At 42.7% G+C, this 17424-nt stretch overlaps 1 protein-coding gene across 7 annotated transcripts in view; it reads right to left on the bottom strand.

The window, feature by feature from the left end:
- The window catches only part of LOC147020008 (estrogen receptor beta-like), a 295296-nt gene that overhangs the window by 195826 nt on the left and 82046 nt on the right, over positions 1-17424 (bottom strand). For 5 of the 7 annotated variants that reach the window (XM_085894930.1, XM_085894929.1, XM_085894931.1 and 2 more), the window contains one exon: positions 9183-9581. In XM_085894930.1, the coding sequence (XP_085751056.1) occupies positions 9183-9538 (356 nt within the window). In that variant the 5' untranslated portion in view covers positions 9539-9581. Of the gene's footprint in view, positions 1-9182; positions 9655-17424 lie in introns of those variants that run through there. The other 2 variants (XM_085894935.1, XM_085894928.1) reach the window with 1 other exon arrangement.

Below are 17424 nucleotides of genomic sequence, written 5' to 3' on the forward strand. Positions count from 1 at the left end.
TCCACTTGTTGAGGAGAGGGGCAGAGCTTTACCTACACTCATGCTGAGGGGAAGGGCGGAGCTTACATCAAGCAAGCAAGCAATCTCTGTTTTATACATCATAGAAACACCCCACCCACTCCCTAAGGAAGCAAACGGGGCGGGGGTGGTGGTGGTGAAAGGGGTCATGTGTATGTGTACGACCATGTGGATGGCAGTTGGTTGATATTCTTCATCAACGGCCATAATTATTCCCACAGGTTGGCTGGGGGAAGCTTGGTCCAAGTCTTTCATAAACTGGCTGGCCAGGCCTGACGTTTGACGAAGGTTAAGGCAGGAATTTGTAATTTGTTCAGGATGCCACCGGTAGCGCGCCGACGGTATGGAACTCTTCGTGAAGGACACCATGGGTCTTTAACGTCCACCAACTTATGCCGGCAGATGGGACGCTGAGTTTAACATCCATCCGAAGAATGGCACACATTGGAAGCACACATCCTGCCTGTGAAACACCAGGATGACAGTTTATAGCCAGCCAGGTTGAGATTTGAACTCAGGCTGGACAGCTTAGAAGGTGAGTGTGCATTACTAATGGGGTTATGAGTCAAATAAAGGTCACAATTGGGCAGTAAGGGTGTCAGGGGGAATATTGCATCCTGCCTGTGAACACACATCCTGCCTGTGAAACACCAGGATGACAGTTTATAGCCAGCCAGGTTGAGATTTGAACCCAGGCTGGACAGCTTAGAAGGTGAGTGTGCATTACTAATGGGGTTATGAGTCAAATAAAGGTCACAATTGGGCAGTAAGGGTGTCAGGGGGAATATTGCACATCACATTTGAAGCCATGGCTGGGATAAATGACATATGAGGCCCCAACATATATGTTTTAACAATCCATGTACAGTGCACAAAATGTTATGGCTATAAAAATAGGACAGGCAATGGGATACATCATTCATGCGTAAAGACTCATTTTAGCACCTCACCTCAAGGACCAGCAAGTTGAGACAGCCTAGATTCATTAATCTGTAGGGAACGTGATAAGCATAGAATGCTTCAAGGATGTTGGGGTGTGTTCGATTGCCAAGCAGCTTGTAGAGTGCTCGCCAAGTGGCTTAAGCACTCAAGCAAGCACTCCATTGAAACAGTACATAAGAAACAGCTGGCTTGGCAAGCGATAGCAAGCTTATTGGCAATGGAACACACCCCTGGTTTGCCCCAAATTTCTTTCAGTAGCTACTGTTTAAAAAAACTACCAGTACTGACTGTATAAAAATGTATACAGTTGGAATGTTGAACATCACATGTTGGAAAGAATTGATGGAATAGTTTGTGGTTATAATAATTTTTACTTCCTCACGAAATGCCACCATGAGCTATTTATACACCTTAACACAGAGTTCGTCCAATGTGGAAATCCCCCTTAGAGAGGGGGCCAAGGTAAGTCACTACAACCTCCGTCATGTGACCTTTAGTCTCCTTGGAAAGTTTGCTTGAGATCGGATAAATAATGACCGAATGTATCACGGTCGGACAGACAAGACAGACCGACCGACCGACAGACAACAAATTGTGCATTTTAAAATATGATAGATTGTGTTTCGTGACAGTTTTTTATAGACAAGAAGTAAGCTCATCAGAGAGGAAGACGTGTGGTTTTTTTACTATAACTAAATGTGATATGGAACTTTGGGTGTGGTTTTCTAAAAATTGATGTATAAGTAACAGAATGTATTTAACACCATCATTACCCACCATTAGTCTCATCCCCACAGTTTTTATTTTTCCAGCTCGCCCTCCTACTTTTCAATTCCTGCTTCCCTGCCTGGTATAAATAGTGAACGAACAGTCTCATTGCTCAATTTCAGAATATTATCTGCCAAGTGAAGAAATCAGTGGCGTTCAAATGCCAAATGATCGTCAGCTGTAACACGGTATGCACTCCAATCATCATAATTTAAACCTCTCGCTATCGAAAAATCAACCACAGGGAAGGTCCTCATGAAATGCAAGACGAAAGGCAACAGGAATAGCTGAAATCAACAGGACATTGATCAATGTATGCTAACTGTCGTGGAAAGCAAGGAGAAGCTGATGTTTAGGGCATTAAACCTTTGTCTGACAAAGGGTAAATGTGTTAAGCATTCATTGGCAAAGGATTAATGCCCAAAACATCAGCTTCTCTTTGCTTCCCATGGTAGTTAGCATACCTCAATCAACATCCTGTTATTTCATTCATTGTTCTACCTGTTCGCCAATGCATAGACACGAGCCTTCACCAGCATGACTAGTTTCTCATTATACATAAAGGTAACACCAACCCTGGCCATCAATCTCTAAAGCCATCGAAAAGAAATATCATGGGAGAAGTGAATCCTCCAGATAATTGTTAGATGGAACAGACATGATGTTTTTTTGTCACATGATGTTAAAAAAGTTTTTGGGAGATATTGGGATATCAGGCAGGCATCAGGACAGCACCACAAGCCTTGTATTCGATGAATACTATGGAAGATCAATGACACACATGCCTTTCATCAGTGTGGTATGCACAACATTGCATGGTATAATGTAAAAAAAAATGGGTATCCTCGAGCCTCAAAATGTGGAAACAGGTTTCTTGGAGTGAGAAGTTCAGGTATATATTGTTCAGGTTTGATGGCAGGGTCTTTGGGATGTTTTGGAACGACAGATATGGGCTCAACAGAACAAGTACAAATACCTTTCTCAGTTGTTATTTTTAACAATGATGTAGTGTTTTAAGATATTCAGAAAGTAGAGTCTGCATATCCTAATGGGGTTAGCAATTGGTCTTTAATTGGGCTCATAACAGACCTATTTATCGAAAAAAACCAAATTATTCCTGTTTTTAAATGATTCAGTGGTATGTCTCATTAAAACAAAAGGAAGAAGAATGTGGGACCATCCCTCTCCAGAGATTTGGAGCAAATAAGCAAACAACTGGGTCATCAACAAGGAATAGGAGAAACCCATATTGTCACTTGGTACACGGAAAACCCATATTGCCACTTTGTCTTTCTTTAAGGATCAGCAGGCAAATTTCCCCAATTTATTTCTGGGATCAACCTTTGGGAGAGATATAATCTTTGAAGCTCCTGGGCCTCGCTTATGAGCTATAACCTGCTTGAGAATATCATATCACCAAAGCTGTCCTCCAAAGTTAGCTGCCATATCATAATTCTCTGTTGGGCCAAGTTATTCCTTTGCCACCCTCAGCTTATAACATGTTCAAGGCCTTCAATTGGAATGTCATGGAATAGGGTTTCCCACTGTGGACTGGTGATGCTGCTTCCCATCTCACTCACCAATAGGCACGAAAATCTAAGGTCTTCCATGTCATTGGAATCTCAAATGAGGAAGCATGGTCTCAGGGTCTGATTCATTGCTCACCATCTGTGAAATGATGACCTTGCAGTTTAATTTTTTTTTTACTAGTTTTTTGGCTCTATTCTAGGTTTGCTCCTCCTGCCATCTAACCTCTCTGTGCAGCCCATGCTCCTCCAGAGCACGCACTTTCTGACATAAATCCATTCCATGTTACTTTATTACTCCCCAGGGAGGGGAGAAAGGAGATTGGGACCATACTCTGTGCAGAGCGTTGGTGCTGCTTATGCAGTCTCCTTGGCTATTGGGTACAATCTTGGATGGGTCGCCACTCCGACACAGTATACCAGCATGCTGGCACTCATTTTGCCGACCTTGGAGGGATGACAGGCCGAGTTAACCCCACCTGGTATTATTAAACAGTGAGCGGGATTTGAACTCAGGATCCTAGGATCCAAAGCCCACCACCCTAACCATTTAACCAACACCAGGCATACTCCCCAAGTCTCACCTCCATTGTTTTACATTATTCTTATTTGCCAGTGTAACTGTCTTTTTAAGTCCATTGTCACAAGCTTTTCCTTGCAGGAGTCAAGTCCATTACCTACCGCCACCTCTACACACGAATTATCCACAGCCACCTCTACACAGTATGCACAGTAGTTGGAATGGTCACTGCCATTCCAACAACTGTGCTTTACTACATCTACTGAGGCACTGTTCTCACCATTTGCCGATAATTTCCTCTCATTGTACTGTGGTGCATCAGTTTATTGTCATCTCTGCATTGTTTTCCCTTTGCCCCATTTTGTATGTTGATACATTGCCCCCCCCTTGCTATTCTGTTTTTCATGAGCTTCGATGCATTAATAATAATAAAATAGGGAGACATTTGAAAAACCATAAAAAGTTCCAACTTTAAAATGGAGATACAGGACGAAAAATCATAATAATAATGATATAAGGCAACTAGTTGTGTCCCCAGTTCAGGAGATATCACAACTAAAGAAAATTGTTCTATGTTTTGAAGAAGAAGAAATAAAAAGAACTCTGCATTACGTTTCACTGTCAGGTATATGTGAGGGTACATGTGCCTGAACTCGCATTACAGATCGTGAGCTGGAAATTCAACCTTCATGACCATTCTGTTGAAAATTATTTCCGTCCTTGCCATGACGGTCGTTTTGTGCAAATCCACCGACTTGGTGATGAAAAAGGCAATGAGCAATGGTAGGAATGCGTGGGTTTGTTTCAAATGATATGCATATTCAATGTGGATACTGTGCAGAAAAAGCCCACCTAACGATTCTATATGAACAGGGTCTGTTGCTCAAACAATTGTAGCAGAAACAAAATCTATTCCAGTAAATTTTGGGATCTTGCTTTAGAACAACCTAAGTAAAAAAAAAAAAAAGATCCTGTCTCCAAAAGTAAGGTAGAATGATGGTTTCCATATTATGAACTTTTCCGTTCTACTCTGCCCACACAAGGATAAATCTCCCTTGAAGGGATCTGGAACAAGACCATCACTCCCCAAGAGATGGAGCACATTCCGGAAGAAGCACGCTACAAACTTACTCTTTGACCATACATCGAACTCAGCGCTCCACATCTTCAATACAAATGCACTAAATCCTCAAAATTAAAAAAGCGTGAGAAAGGAGTACAAAACAATAAGTAAAATTGTTTTAAAAATTACAATGACGTAACAGGTTTGTGTGTGTGTGTATGTGTGTGTGTGTGTGTGTGTGTGTGTGTGTGTGTGTGTGTGTGTGTGTGTGTGTGTGTGTGTGTGTGTGTGTGTGTGTGTGCGCGCACACACGCGCACTTTCACACTATGAATCTGCAGATTTGTTTCAGTCAAATGAATGCATGCTGTATGAAGCTGTTATTGTATTTTAAATACAATTCAAAATCACTGCATCATTCTCAACAAGGTATACTGTACTACTTTTAAAGTTTTGCTGCATCAATCAGCTAGGTCACACCAATGTTAATGTAATAAAATGTTCCTGTTTGAAACAGTCAAAAATTTTCATGCATGTTTTTTCACAACACATTGTGTGTAAAAGCATTATCAAAGGTCTTACTGACGAAACAAGAAACCGCATTGTATTTCCGACACTCGGTACAAGTTTCAAAATCTTTGTTTTGTTTGTTTAAACTGCCCTCATTTTGAGAATTTTTATTTCGAGCATCCAAACCAATCCTTCAACAAAATACATGTTGTAAACGTAGTCAGTGAAGTATTATGGAACATGTAGATATTCTACATTACAGTAGATAGATATATCTATACTAATTGAACAAGACATTTTAGCAAAATCATCCGGTACGATTTTCGTTACGAGTTATCCAGCACGGTGTTTATGCGAATTCTTATGGAGGTTTTGGGTCACTTTGGCAGACATGCAGTGTTCACATGCTGTCCGGGAGGGAGTATAAAACGATGGAAGGAAGTGGCCTTGACGACTTGAAAGCACAGTACGAAAAAAATAAAAAAATAACACCAAAACTACGTGAAAGTGCGAGCATAAAAGAGCAAATTTACTCTGTGTTCATATCAGTCTGAGATCCAGACAGGCAACGAACATGCCGCTGCAGATAAGCTTCATGACGCCCCTTGACATCTAACAAACTGTTTGTTGACCGAGGGCAATAGGGTGCTTCCAGCATGCCATCTGACCGCACCATGAAGTGTACGCCCCGAGCAGGCCAACAGGCAGAATCAAATAGAAAGTAGCACGATTACTCGGATTGTACATCACATGGCTCGAAGTGTTTGGGTATTCCACAAAAGAGTACATCACTTCCACTGGGGTTATCCAACGAGAAAAAAATCCAAACAAATTAAGACTTGTTCTCAAGCAACTTTGGAGTAAAATCGAGTTTTGTTACAAATTAACACATATTCCAATTTTTATGCTTGAATAAGCTATTAGAGTGTTTCCCTTTCTTTCATATAATGCTGGCGATTTTGTGAAAATTTAATTTCAGGCTAAATGGTTGCAATTTCATGTATACTTTTGACTAATACAATATATTTTAAGTTTCATTAACACATTCTATTTTGACCATTGTGTCTACTCTTTGACAGTTATAACCGGCAACATGCTTTCCAGAGAAATGCGTACACATTTATCGAACATTGATGTTTCGTATAGTTTATAAACATTTGTGGTTTCACCCTCTCCAATTGTCCAGAGATCATATCTATCAAGTACTCACAATAAATTTACATGATCCGCCGAATTGGGTTCAACTGATTAATCTCTACATCAGAGCACTTGGATCACGACACTGAAATCACAGGTTCAGACAATAATTTACACATTGTCTGTCTTTTTAATCTATATAATCAATACAATGATGTCTCAACTAGCTTGGACAAGAAAAAGAGTACATATATCACATACAAGACAAGATACAATGTACTTGATAAGTACAATGTACTCCTCAACGAGCTTAAGACAATGTATGTGGGAAAAAAACATTAAAGAACATCTTTATCATGTAACTTATAATTTAATTGTCACTGTTGAAAGTTGTATTGTTGTTATATGTAACGAAGAAATTGCGCTGAAAGTTATTACTTTACAGAGTCAAGGCTCGTGGAAACAACATAACTGCCCGGGAAGTCGATCCTAGTTTTTCCAAGTGATATTTACAAATCCCATCCCTCCACCAACTCCACACCATCCTTCACCAATCAAAAATGTTATCAAGATTTTAAATAATTTTACTGCATCGGTGGGAGGAATTTTAATCGAAATATTTATCTATGTTGGAGTTCCCTCTTTAAAATTTGCAGGTTAATGCAATACATCAGAATGAGAATCATTTATTTATCCTCTCAGTTCTCATAAAGCCAATCAAATAATTAATTTGCGAAGAAAGTAAATGCTTTCAACAAATATTAAATTAATTGCATTACGTTTATTAAATAAATGAAATATCAGTCATACAGAACAAAAAGTTTGCCTCTATGCTTTGAAAAGGTATTCAATTTTAAACCAACACACACACACACACACACACACACACACACACACACACACACACACACACACACACACACACACACACACACACACACACACACACACACACACACACACACACAGTATCGGCTATGCCTGAAATATAATATAATTTAAAGGTTTAAAGGATTGCTGTAAATGTTGTTAATCTCAAAACATAGTTCTCTTTACCTAAAGTAAGAACCTTAACCTGTAAGGAAATGAATGGTTTTCCAACTGCATGGATCATCAGCTGGGCCCCGTTTTTCCTCGAGATTTCAATCTTTTCAGCCGAGTACTTCTCCAAATGGTGGATCCAAAACGTTGATCCACAACGTTGGTCACAAATCCACATTAGTAGATCACAACCTCAGTTGCATCCAGGTAGTCAGTCAACCATTCAATGTAACATCACTCATCAGACTTTAATGTATTATCACGTCACTACAACTCCCATCACACATTCTATTATATGACAATACATGAAATCATGCACATGTTAAAAATAATTATCTAAACTCAACAATATTTTCTTGCAGTATCTCTTTATACAACTTACATGCTGGCAGGATAGCTTAAAGCTAGCATACTGGCCTTTGAGCTGTCTCGTCCGGGTTCAATTCCTGACCCAACTATAAACTGTTACCTTTGTATTTTGCAGGCAGGGCTTTTTATCAATGAGCGTACCATCCATCAGATAGGATGTTAAGCTGGGATGCCCTGTCTGCCAGTATTGATTGCTGGTGGATGTTAAAGATCCCATCAGGTATTTTTGCAAAGAGTTGGCAATGTCATTTCCTCCCTGGCCATATCCCAAATTCCTTTCCAAACCAGTTCCAGTCAAATGTGAGGCTTAACCAACCAGTTTGTGAAAGACTTAGACCAATCATATACACTCTGAGTGCTGGACCTCCAAAATAAATGGTACAAAGTGTATGATGATGATGACCTCTTTACAAATGATGGGTATTTTTTGGCATTGTCACCACCAAAATGGTAAAATGAATGTAAAAACAATGATTTGTCTATGTTATTTCAAACGAGAAAGCTATTTCAGCATTTCATAATATATTACTGAACAGGGTTTATTTATATTTCCCTTAATGAAATTCCCCTCTATTTTAGAAGAAAACATGTATTGCTTCATGCAGTGTCATAAGTGTATGGATATGATGTCGAGTTCCTTTAAAGAATGAATCTAAATATATATGTTCAACGCAAAGAAAAGCAAAATGCTGTCAATAAAGAGATTTTAATTCGGAAACATATTCCAGTAAAAATAAAGTAGACTTGGGCAATGAAATATGATGTCTGTGCAGGTCGATACTATGCTTAGAGTCGTAATATTATTGCTTGAGAAAATGGAAATATTTCAGATGTTAATAATACTTTTAGCACTTGTGCAAGTGTTCATAAAATATAATTTGATTTTACAATCCAGGAATGATATTACATTTTATATGAAAAATCAATCAAGTTATTCAAAGAATTTGGTAAAATTATGCAAATGGTGCCATGACGTATATAACAAGACAAAATTAATCGATCCGTCTCTAAACGTAAATGTAATGGATTATGCTTCCATAATTAATTGTGAAACATGTTGACATTGTCATCCCAGCAAAGCAAACTGGATGCTTGTTTCTAAGAAAGCAAGCAGGACAAACTCTTAGCATCAAAACTAGGCCTATTGAGATTATCCAGATTAATGTAAAAACGATGATGTCAACCCAGTACCTCAAAGTAAAGTATGAATCATACCAATTCCAACCTCAAAATCATAAGGATGAATGAATGGATCTGAACTAGCTTCCCAGCCCAAAAGAAGGCCCTTACCGGTATATCTGCTGCCCCATGGATTCATAATGGTGTGCAAGCCTTGCCGACTCAAGGTTGAAAGCTGGCCTTGGACTGGGTGATACAAAGTGAGAAATGTCTTCGGAGGGTGACAGATAGGAGAGCCCATCAGTTCGGGCAACCTCCATCGTCGATGTTCCATAGTCAAGACCCAATGGCTGAGGGTACACGGAACCAGGCATCGTGTAATTGAAACTGGTGGCATCTGTGTAAACAGCACCAGGAACAACTGATGGGTCATGTCCAACACCATAGTGTCCAGCAGAGTGATGAGTTGCAGTTGGAGTTCTCAGTGATTGGCCCGCGTCTCCACGTGGTTCAACCTTGGCCTCCATGAAAGGCCGAGGTATATGACTGCTGGGGATCTGCTGCAGCAGGCTGGAAAGAGAAGAAGGCTTTCTGAAGGGACCAGCCATTACAGCTAAGCCAATGCCCTTCCAAACCCTCCCCCTTCAGCTACTGTGAGTTCCCACCCCCACCCCTCTCCCACCACCAACCCTCTCTTCTCTCTCCAGTTTCTTGTGCTCTTTATATAAAAAAAAGAAAATGCATGATCGTTTCATCTCTTCATGCCTTTCTTCCTTTCTCTGTTCATTTCAGAAAAGTGTCACAGGATGAAATAGAATTAAAGACAATAAACAGTATCCCAATACTTCTAGGCTTTCTGCAGAGTTCGGAGAGGGTTGTCGAGTCTCATTTGCTCCGCCACACTATCACCGCCCAGAAGAGCCAGCCAAAAAAGGTTTGGCTAAACTTTGGCCTCAAAAAGTCATGGCCCTTCCTCCCGGACTCTCAGCTTTGGCTACTATCCAGGCGGGAGCGTGTGCTAAGAGTCGACATTGGGGGAATCTATCAAACCAACGAAGAGCCCTACTGGCTGCATTATAAAACCCTAATGCCTTAATATCTCACATATACAAGTCCTTTGTGTTCATTGCACAATCTAAACCCAGAAATATATTCTCCTCCTCCGTCCCACCAAATCAGAGGAAATGCCTTGTATTGTAGCCAATGAATGAACACAAATTTAATGCTGTGGATGACAAAAAGCACCTGCAAACTAGAATTTGGTTTAAGAATTTAAAACGTTTCAACAAACTTTAGCTCAAAGAATGGCAATAAAAATACTTTCAAAATAAAAAAAAAACATGGCATACCAATTTAATATTGCACATAAGGAGCAGTCATCAAGATGCAGATATGCAAATGTTAATTATTATTCCTATTATTATAAACAAAATTAATAAATAATTACCTGAACTTGCATTAAATAATAATTTAAATGAATGGATATTTTATTCCTTTCATACTTTTGGAGATATGGAGGACACACACACACACACGCACGCACGCACGCACACACAGCCTTTTATTAGCATATGTGATAGATTAAATTAATAAATAATCTCGTGAACTTGCATTAAATAATACTTTAAATGAAAGGATATCCATGTGCAAAAACAAAACAACAGTTTTATAAAGCTGTTAATAATGTGTAAGTGTCAACATAACAATATAATGACAAAGATGAGAGAAACAGCCCTTTCAAATTATTCGGTCTCATCTGCTTGCATTGCTCTTCCTTCTGGCCAATAAAATCTGCTGCCTACTGTCAATAGCCATTCAGATCTTTCTGGCATGAAATATGCTTGCACAATCACAAAAAGGTCCTCAACATCGGTATTGTGCCTCCCCCCCCGCCCCCCTCCACACACCACCCCCACCACTCTCCCATCCCCACTAGCATTCTCTTTCTGCCAAAACCTGACAAGTTCTACAGTACTCCTCTGGAAGACTCCAACAGGAATAATTTGGACACATTGAGATGACTGAAGAGGCACTATTAGCCATCAAACCACAATATCAAGGACTGAGTTTCAAAAATAAGACTTTTTCCTGAAAGAGAAATGCAATTTACAAAGAATGAAGGCAAAGCCTTTCAGAGTCAGAACACAAATTACAGCTACAGGGTGTACAAACAAAATTAAAAAGATGAACTAATTCAGCGATGATGATCATAAAGCAATTGCCCAAAGTACAAGCTTGTCATATTGCATATTTCAACAATTCAATCAAATAAATAAACAATATATTGTTGTGTGGACGACAACATCCCGACGGGACACAGCCCCACCAATGCAGTTACTATCAACGCTAAAATCCAAGACTTCAAAGAATAGGTGAACCATCACTGTTTTTCACAAGCAAGTGCAAAGTGGTTGTCATTGATCTGTGATCTGGCAGGGCATATCACTGGACCGTTGGTAAAAGAGGATTACACATTTCGCATTCCAGGCATTTAGCCTTTCATTTTGGATCCCTAGAAGGCTAAAAATATCTCCAGTACTGTACTATAAATTTAGCCTTGCAGGTATTCCAAATGAACCCAATTGTTGGTGCGAGAAAATGTTGGTAACCATGAGGCAAGCTGTTCCATGAGGCAAAACAAGAAAACCACCTATTTTCCTCCAAGGCTGCAAACACACAAAGCACTCATAGAGGAATTGGGCAAGAAAGAGGTCAAGGCACGTGGTGAAGAACATGAAGCTTGGGGCAGAACTCGCATGGTGCTACCTCGTTTCAAACAGAACAATAGCAAGACAGTAGGCCAGTCAGGATGAGTCAGCAGCTAGAGGCAAAGAGGTGTTCAGACAGAGTGCCAATTGGTCAGGGCCAGATAGTGCCAGCTGGTCCAAAAGCGCCAGAGCGTCAGAGACTGACATACTCACTGAGTACATATTTTTGAGGCTGGGGTAATATCCAAACTCTCACCCCACCAGAGTTCTGACACCATTCCCCCGAGGTTCAGCAGTGATGGGATACAAGGGTCTCTGCCATAGGGAGCCCCGCAAATCATGGCCCAAGGACTTCCCTCAGGAACCCATACCATGAGGTGCCCACAAGTATCAAGCTGCAGTGGTTCTACAATCAGGCTCCAGGAATCGGTGCCTTGAGGCCCCATCCCCAAGAAAGTTCCGAAACCCCAGCCTCGACAATGAACCAATGCCCACTTCCGATACATAAAGGATTGTAAAGGAGGGGTCATCTGCCTCTGTTGGTGGGGGCTACGTGCAAGCCCGTCCGGCTGCTGATTGTAGCGTGTAGCGTTGGGATTCTCATGCATGTGTTGATTAAGAATGGCTGCAGCTGCAAAGGAAAAGGCTTACCTTGGGTAGCTTTATGCACTTTTCTTTGGCTACAAGAGCACAGGATTATGAAATATAAAATCCTAGCTGCAGCTGGGGATAATTGATTAGGTGAGAGCTGATTGGTAGTTCCCCCAATTATGCATGAGAGATGTGATTGGACACACACACACACACACACACACACACACACACACACACACACACACACACACACACACACACACACACACACACACACACACACACACACACACACACACACACACACACACACACACAATAAAACATGAGGACCACCTGCTCTTTCCATGAAATAGATTGATCAGATGACTCCAGGTGAAAGCTATGATCTCTGATTGATTGCACCTGTTAAATCCACTTCAATCAGTGTAGATGAAGGGGAGGGGACAGGTTAAAGGATTTTTAAGCCTTGTGACGATCGAGACATGCGTTGTGTCTGCGTGCTATTCAAAGAGTGAATGGGCAAGACAAAAGATTTAAGTGCCTTTGAACGGGGTATGGGAGTAGGTGCCAGGTGCACCGGTTTGAGTTGAGTATGTCAAGAACTGAGACGCTACTGGGTTTTTCACGCTCACCAGTTTCCTGTGTGCATAAAGAATGGTCCACCACCCCAAAGGACATCCAGCCAACAGCAGTCAGTGTCCGAAAATAGCTCATTGATGACAGAGGCCAAAGAAGGCCGACACAAATTGCACAGAACAACAGACGGGCTACAGTTAGTCAACTGACAGTCGAGTACAATATTGGTGCCGAAAGAACGATAAAATAATGCATAACTAGTCGTACGTTGACACAAATGGGATATGGCATCCGATGACCGTACAGGGGTTTTTTGTATGCATTATCGAGGCTCAAGTGAAAGCAAACACAGGATGCACAACGAGATTGGCAAGAGACAAGAGGGGGGGGGGAGAGGAAAGGACAAAACAGTGGAGAACAGAGACATGAGGAGATCTGTGGAAGGGAGAGGGATGGGGGTGGTAAACATGGGTAAGCAAGATGGACACCACAGGGACTTTCAGGACCTTACACAACGGGGGTGGGGGGGGGTACCATTTACTGACTCACACCTAATTAGCCAATGAAAAAATTAAGAGTGGCTGTGGGAAGTGAGCCATGGCTAACTTACCTATTTCCCCTTAACGTTCTACACCCCTTAAAAACAATTAAAATATTTGCAAATCTCTTGGTTCCTCGCTCCTAACTCCTGGAGCGGGTAGAAAATGTCAGAAAACACAAAAATCTAATGTAGATAAAACCTTAACCAAAACAAAACTTTACGTTAATGCAACCCCCCTTCTAAAGACTGCGTTCATTGGTGGATGCCACGATACCCAACGTTACCTGCAGAGCCATCCCAATTCATCTATTTCAAATTTACACAAACCATGTCTCTCTTACAGGTTAAACATGTATCCAGTGAACCTTCCCTCACTCACTCACTTATATAAATCAAATATGAATCATTCATTCTAACTCTGCAAGACCATGGCTTAAATGTAATTACACACAGCGGGGAGGTGCCATACAACAATAATGGTGGGGACACTTCCGGTTGTGGTGTCTGCAGTCCAAAAACAAGTCGCCCGACTTACAACTTCTTTTCCCCCCACCCCCCTTCAAGTATTCCATCCATGACAGCCAAACAGCTAATGTGCTGTATGCCTCGCCAGGGAGGAGGTCTCCTCGCATCCAGGCTCTCACGCAGCCTCATACGGGTCGCCAGGGGTTTCCTTACCGCTGGTTGCCCAAATCAGACCTCCCTTCCAATGGGTCTCCATTTCCCCACACATCGAGGCTCTCACGCAGCTTCAGTCACATCCAGGCTCTCACGCAGCCTCATACACATCCAGGCTCTCACGCATCCTCATACACATCCAGGCTCTCACACAGCCTCATACACATCCAGGCTCTCTCGCAGCCTCATACACATCCAGGCTCTCATGCAGCCTCATACACATCCAGGCTCTCACGCAGCCTCATACACATCCAGGCTCTCTCGCAGCCTCATACACATCCAGGCTCTCATGCAGCCTCATACACATCCAGGCTCTCACGCAGCCTCATACACATCCAGGCTCTCACGCAGCCTCATACACATCCAGGCTCTCACGCAGCCTCATACACATCCAGGCTCTCACGCAGCCTCATACACATCCAGGCTCTCATGCAGCCTCATAGACATCCAGGCTCTCTCGCAGCCTCATACACATCCAGGCTCTCATGCAGCCTCATACACATCCAGGCTCTCTCGCAGCCTCATACACATCCAGGCTCTCATGCAGCCTCATACACATCCAGGCTCTCATGCAGCCTCATACACATCCAGGCTCTCATGCAGCCTCAGACACATCCAGGCTCTCACGCAGCCTCATACACATCCAGGCTCTCACGCAGCCTCATACACATCCAGGCTCTCACGCAGCCTCATACACATCCAGGCTCTCATGCAGCCTCATACACATCCAGGCTCTCTTGCAGCCGCATACACATCCAGGCTCTCTCGCAGCCTCATACACATCCAGGCTCTCATGCAGCCTCATACACATCCAGGCTCTCATGCAGCTTCATTCACATCCAGGCTCTCACGCAGCCTCATACACATCCAGGCTCTCTCGCAGCCTCATACACATCCAGGCTCTCTCGCAGCCTCATACACATACAGGCTCTCTCACAGCCTCATACACATCCAGGCTCTCATGCAGCCTCAGACACATACAGGCTCTCTCAGCCTCATACACATCCAGGCTCTCTCACAGCCTCATACACATCCAGGCTCTCATGCATCCTCATACACATCCAGGCTCTCTCGCAGCCTCATACACATCCAGGCTCTCATGCAGCCTCATACACATACAGGCTCTCTCACAGCCTCATACACATCCAGGCTCTCATGCAGCCTCATACACATCCAGGCTCTCATGCAGCCTCATACACATCCAGGCTCTCATGCAGCCTCATACACATCCAGGCTCTCATGCAGCCTCATACACATCCAGGCTCTCATGCAGCCTCAGACACTACCAGCTGCCAGGGACAAATTACCTCAGGGGGAGCCGCAGTCACTGCCCCTCCAGAGCTTAATCCATTCCTGTGGACCCACATACACTCCATGGCCAAAATTATGTGGACACCTGCTTGTCCAACATCTCATTACAAAATCATGGGCAGTAATATGGAGTTCATCCCCCTTTGCTGCTATAACAGCCTCCACTCTTCTGGGAAGGCTTTCCACCAGATGTTGGAACATTGCTGTCGGGATTTTCTTCCATTCAGCCACAAGAGCATTGGAGAGGTACGGCACTGATGTTGGGCGATTAGGTCTCCTCACAGTCGGCGTTCTCCTTCATCCCAAAGGTGTTCGGTGGGGTTGAGGTCAGGGCTCTGTGCAGGCCAGTCAAGTTCTTCCACACCAATCTCAACAGATCATTTCTGTACCGACCTCACTTTGTGCATGGGGGCATTGTCATGCTGAAACAGGAAAGGGACTTCTCGAAACCATTGCCACAAAGTTGGTAGCATAGAATCGTCTAGAATGTCATTGTATGCTGTAGCGTGAAGATTTCCCTTCACTGGAACTGAGGGGCCTAGCCCAAACCATGAAAAACAGCCCCAGACCATTATTCCTTCTCCACCAAACTTTACAGTTGGCACTATGCATTCGTGGAGGTCACATTCTCCTGGCATCCACCAAACCTAGATTCGTCTGTTGAACTGCCAGATGGTGAAGCATGATCCATCACTCCAGACAACGCATTTCCACTGCTCCAGAGTCCAATGACGGTGAAATTTGCACCACTCCAGCCGATGCTTGGCATTGCACATGGTGATATAAGGCTTGTGTGCGGCTGCTCGGCCATGGAAACCCATTTCATGAAGCGGTCAACGAACAGTGCTTGGGCTGACGTTGCTTCCAGAGTCGCTTTGGAACTCAATAGTGAGTGTTGCAACTGCCGACGGGCAATTTTTCAGAGCTATACGCTTCAGCACTCAGCAGTCCCGTTCTGTGAGCTTGTGTGGCATACCACTTCACGGCTGAGCTGTTGTTGCTCCTAGACATTTCTACTTCACAACAACAGCACTTACTGCTGAACGGGGAAGCTCTAGCAGAGCAGAAATTTGATGAACTGACTTGTTGGAAAGGTGTCATCCTGTGACGGTGCCATGTTGAAAATCACTGAGCTTTTCAGTACTGCCCATTCTACTGCCAATGTTTGTCTATGGAGATTGCATGGCTGTGTGCTTCATTTTATACATCTGTCAGCAATGGGTGTGGCTAAAATAGCCGAATCCACTAATTTGAAGGGGGTGTCCGCATACTTTTAGCCATGTAGTGTATCTTCCCCACCCACACAATCCAACATCTCATTTCCTCCCCCGCTGTCATTCAATTCTCAAACAATGCAATGCAAAATGTTGATCGTGTTCCTATACTGCCATGGCCTGCTTACGTTATAATTTACATTCATTCTCGAAACAATTCAATTCGTTATACATAACAGACATCAACTCCACAATACAATTTTGGTTTCCAAACCAATCCCTTACCAACCATTGAGTTACTCTCACTCGCTTTCAACCTAATTACCCATGTCCCAATTTCTAGCAAAACTGAACCCATGGGACAGCATCAAAGCACTTTTCCCTAAGTGCAATTCGTTGCAGAATAATCGGTTATAAAAGTGTCATCCACCCCTTCCAAATTTTCTTTGCACCCTTTTAATACACTCCTGTGGATTTGTTGCTTTCAAACTCCCTGGATCCCAACCTTATATTTATTTAAAAAAAAAATCTTCTAAATTTGTCCATCACTCCAAAATCTAGCACATCACCTTGGCTAATGTTTGGGTGCAATTGTAGACTTCAAGCACACCCTCGATGAGGAGATGTCAAAGGATCAAATCAGCCACTTAAGGCTGTATCTGCACACATTCTTGTGAGAGGCAGCAGGATCTCTGCCTGCATCCCCCTCCAGGATCCAGAAGACTCAAGTTTCTCTCATCCTCTCAGAAGCCGACATCCTCTTCCGGGGTCTGGTAGACCTAGATTTC

This window comes from Eptatretus burgeri, chromosome 9, assembly GCF_056783735.1.
Source record: "Eptatretus burgeri isolate ZD-2024b chromosome 9, Ebu_testis_v1, whole genome shotgun sequence".
NCBI classification, from domain to species: Eukaryota; Metazoa; Chordata; class Myxini; order Myxiniformes; family Myxinidae; genus Eptatretus; species Eptatretus burgeri.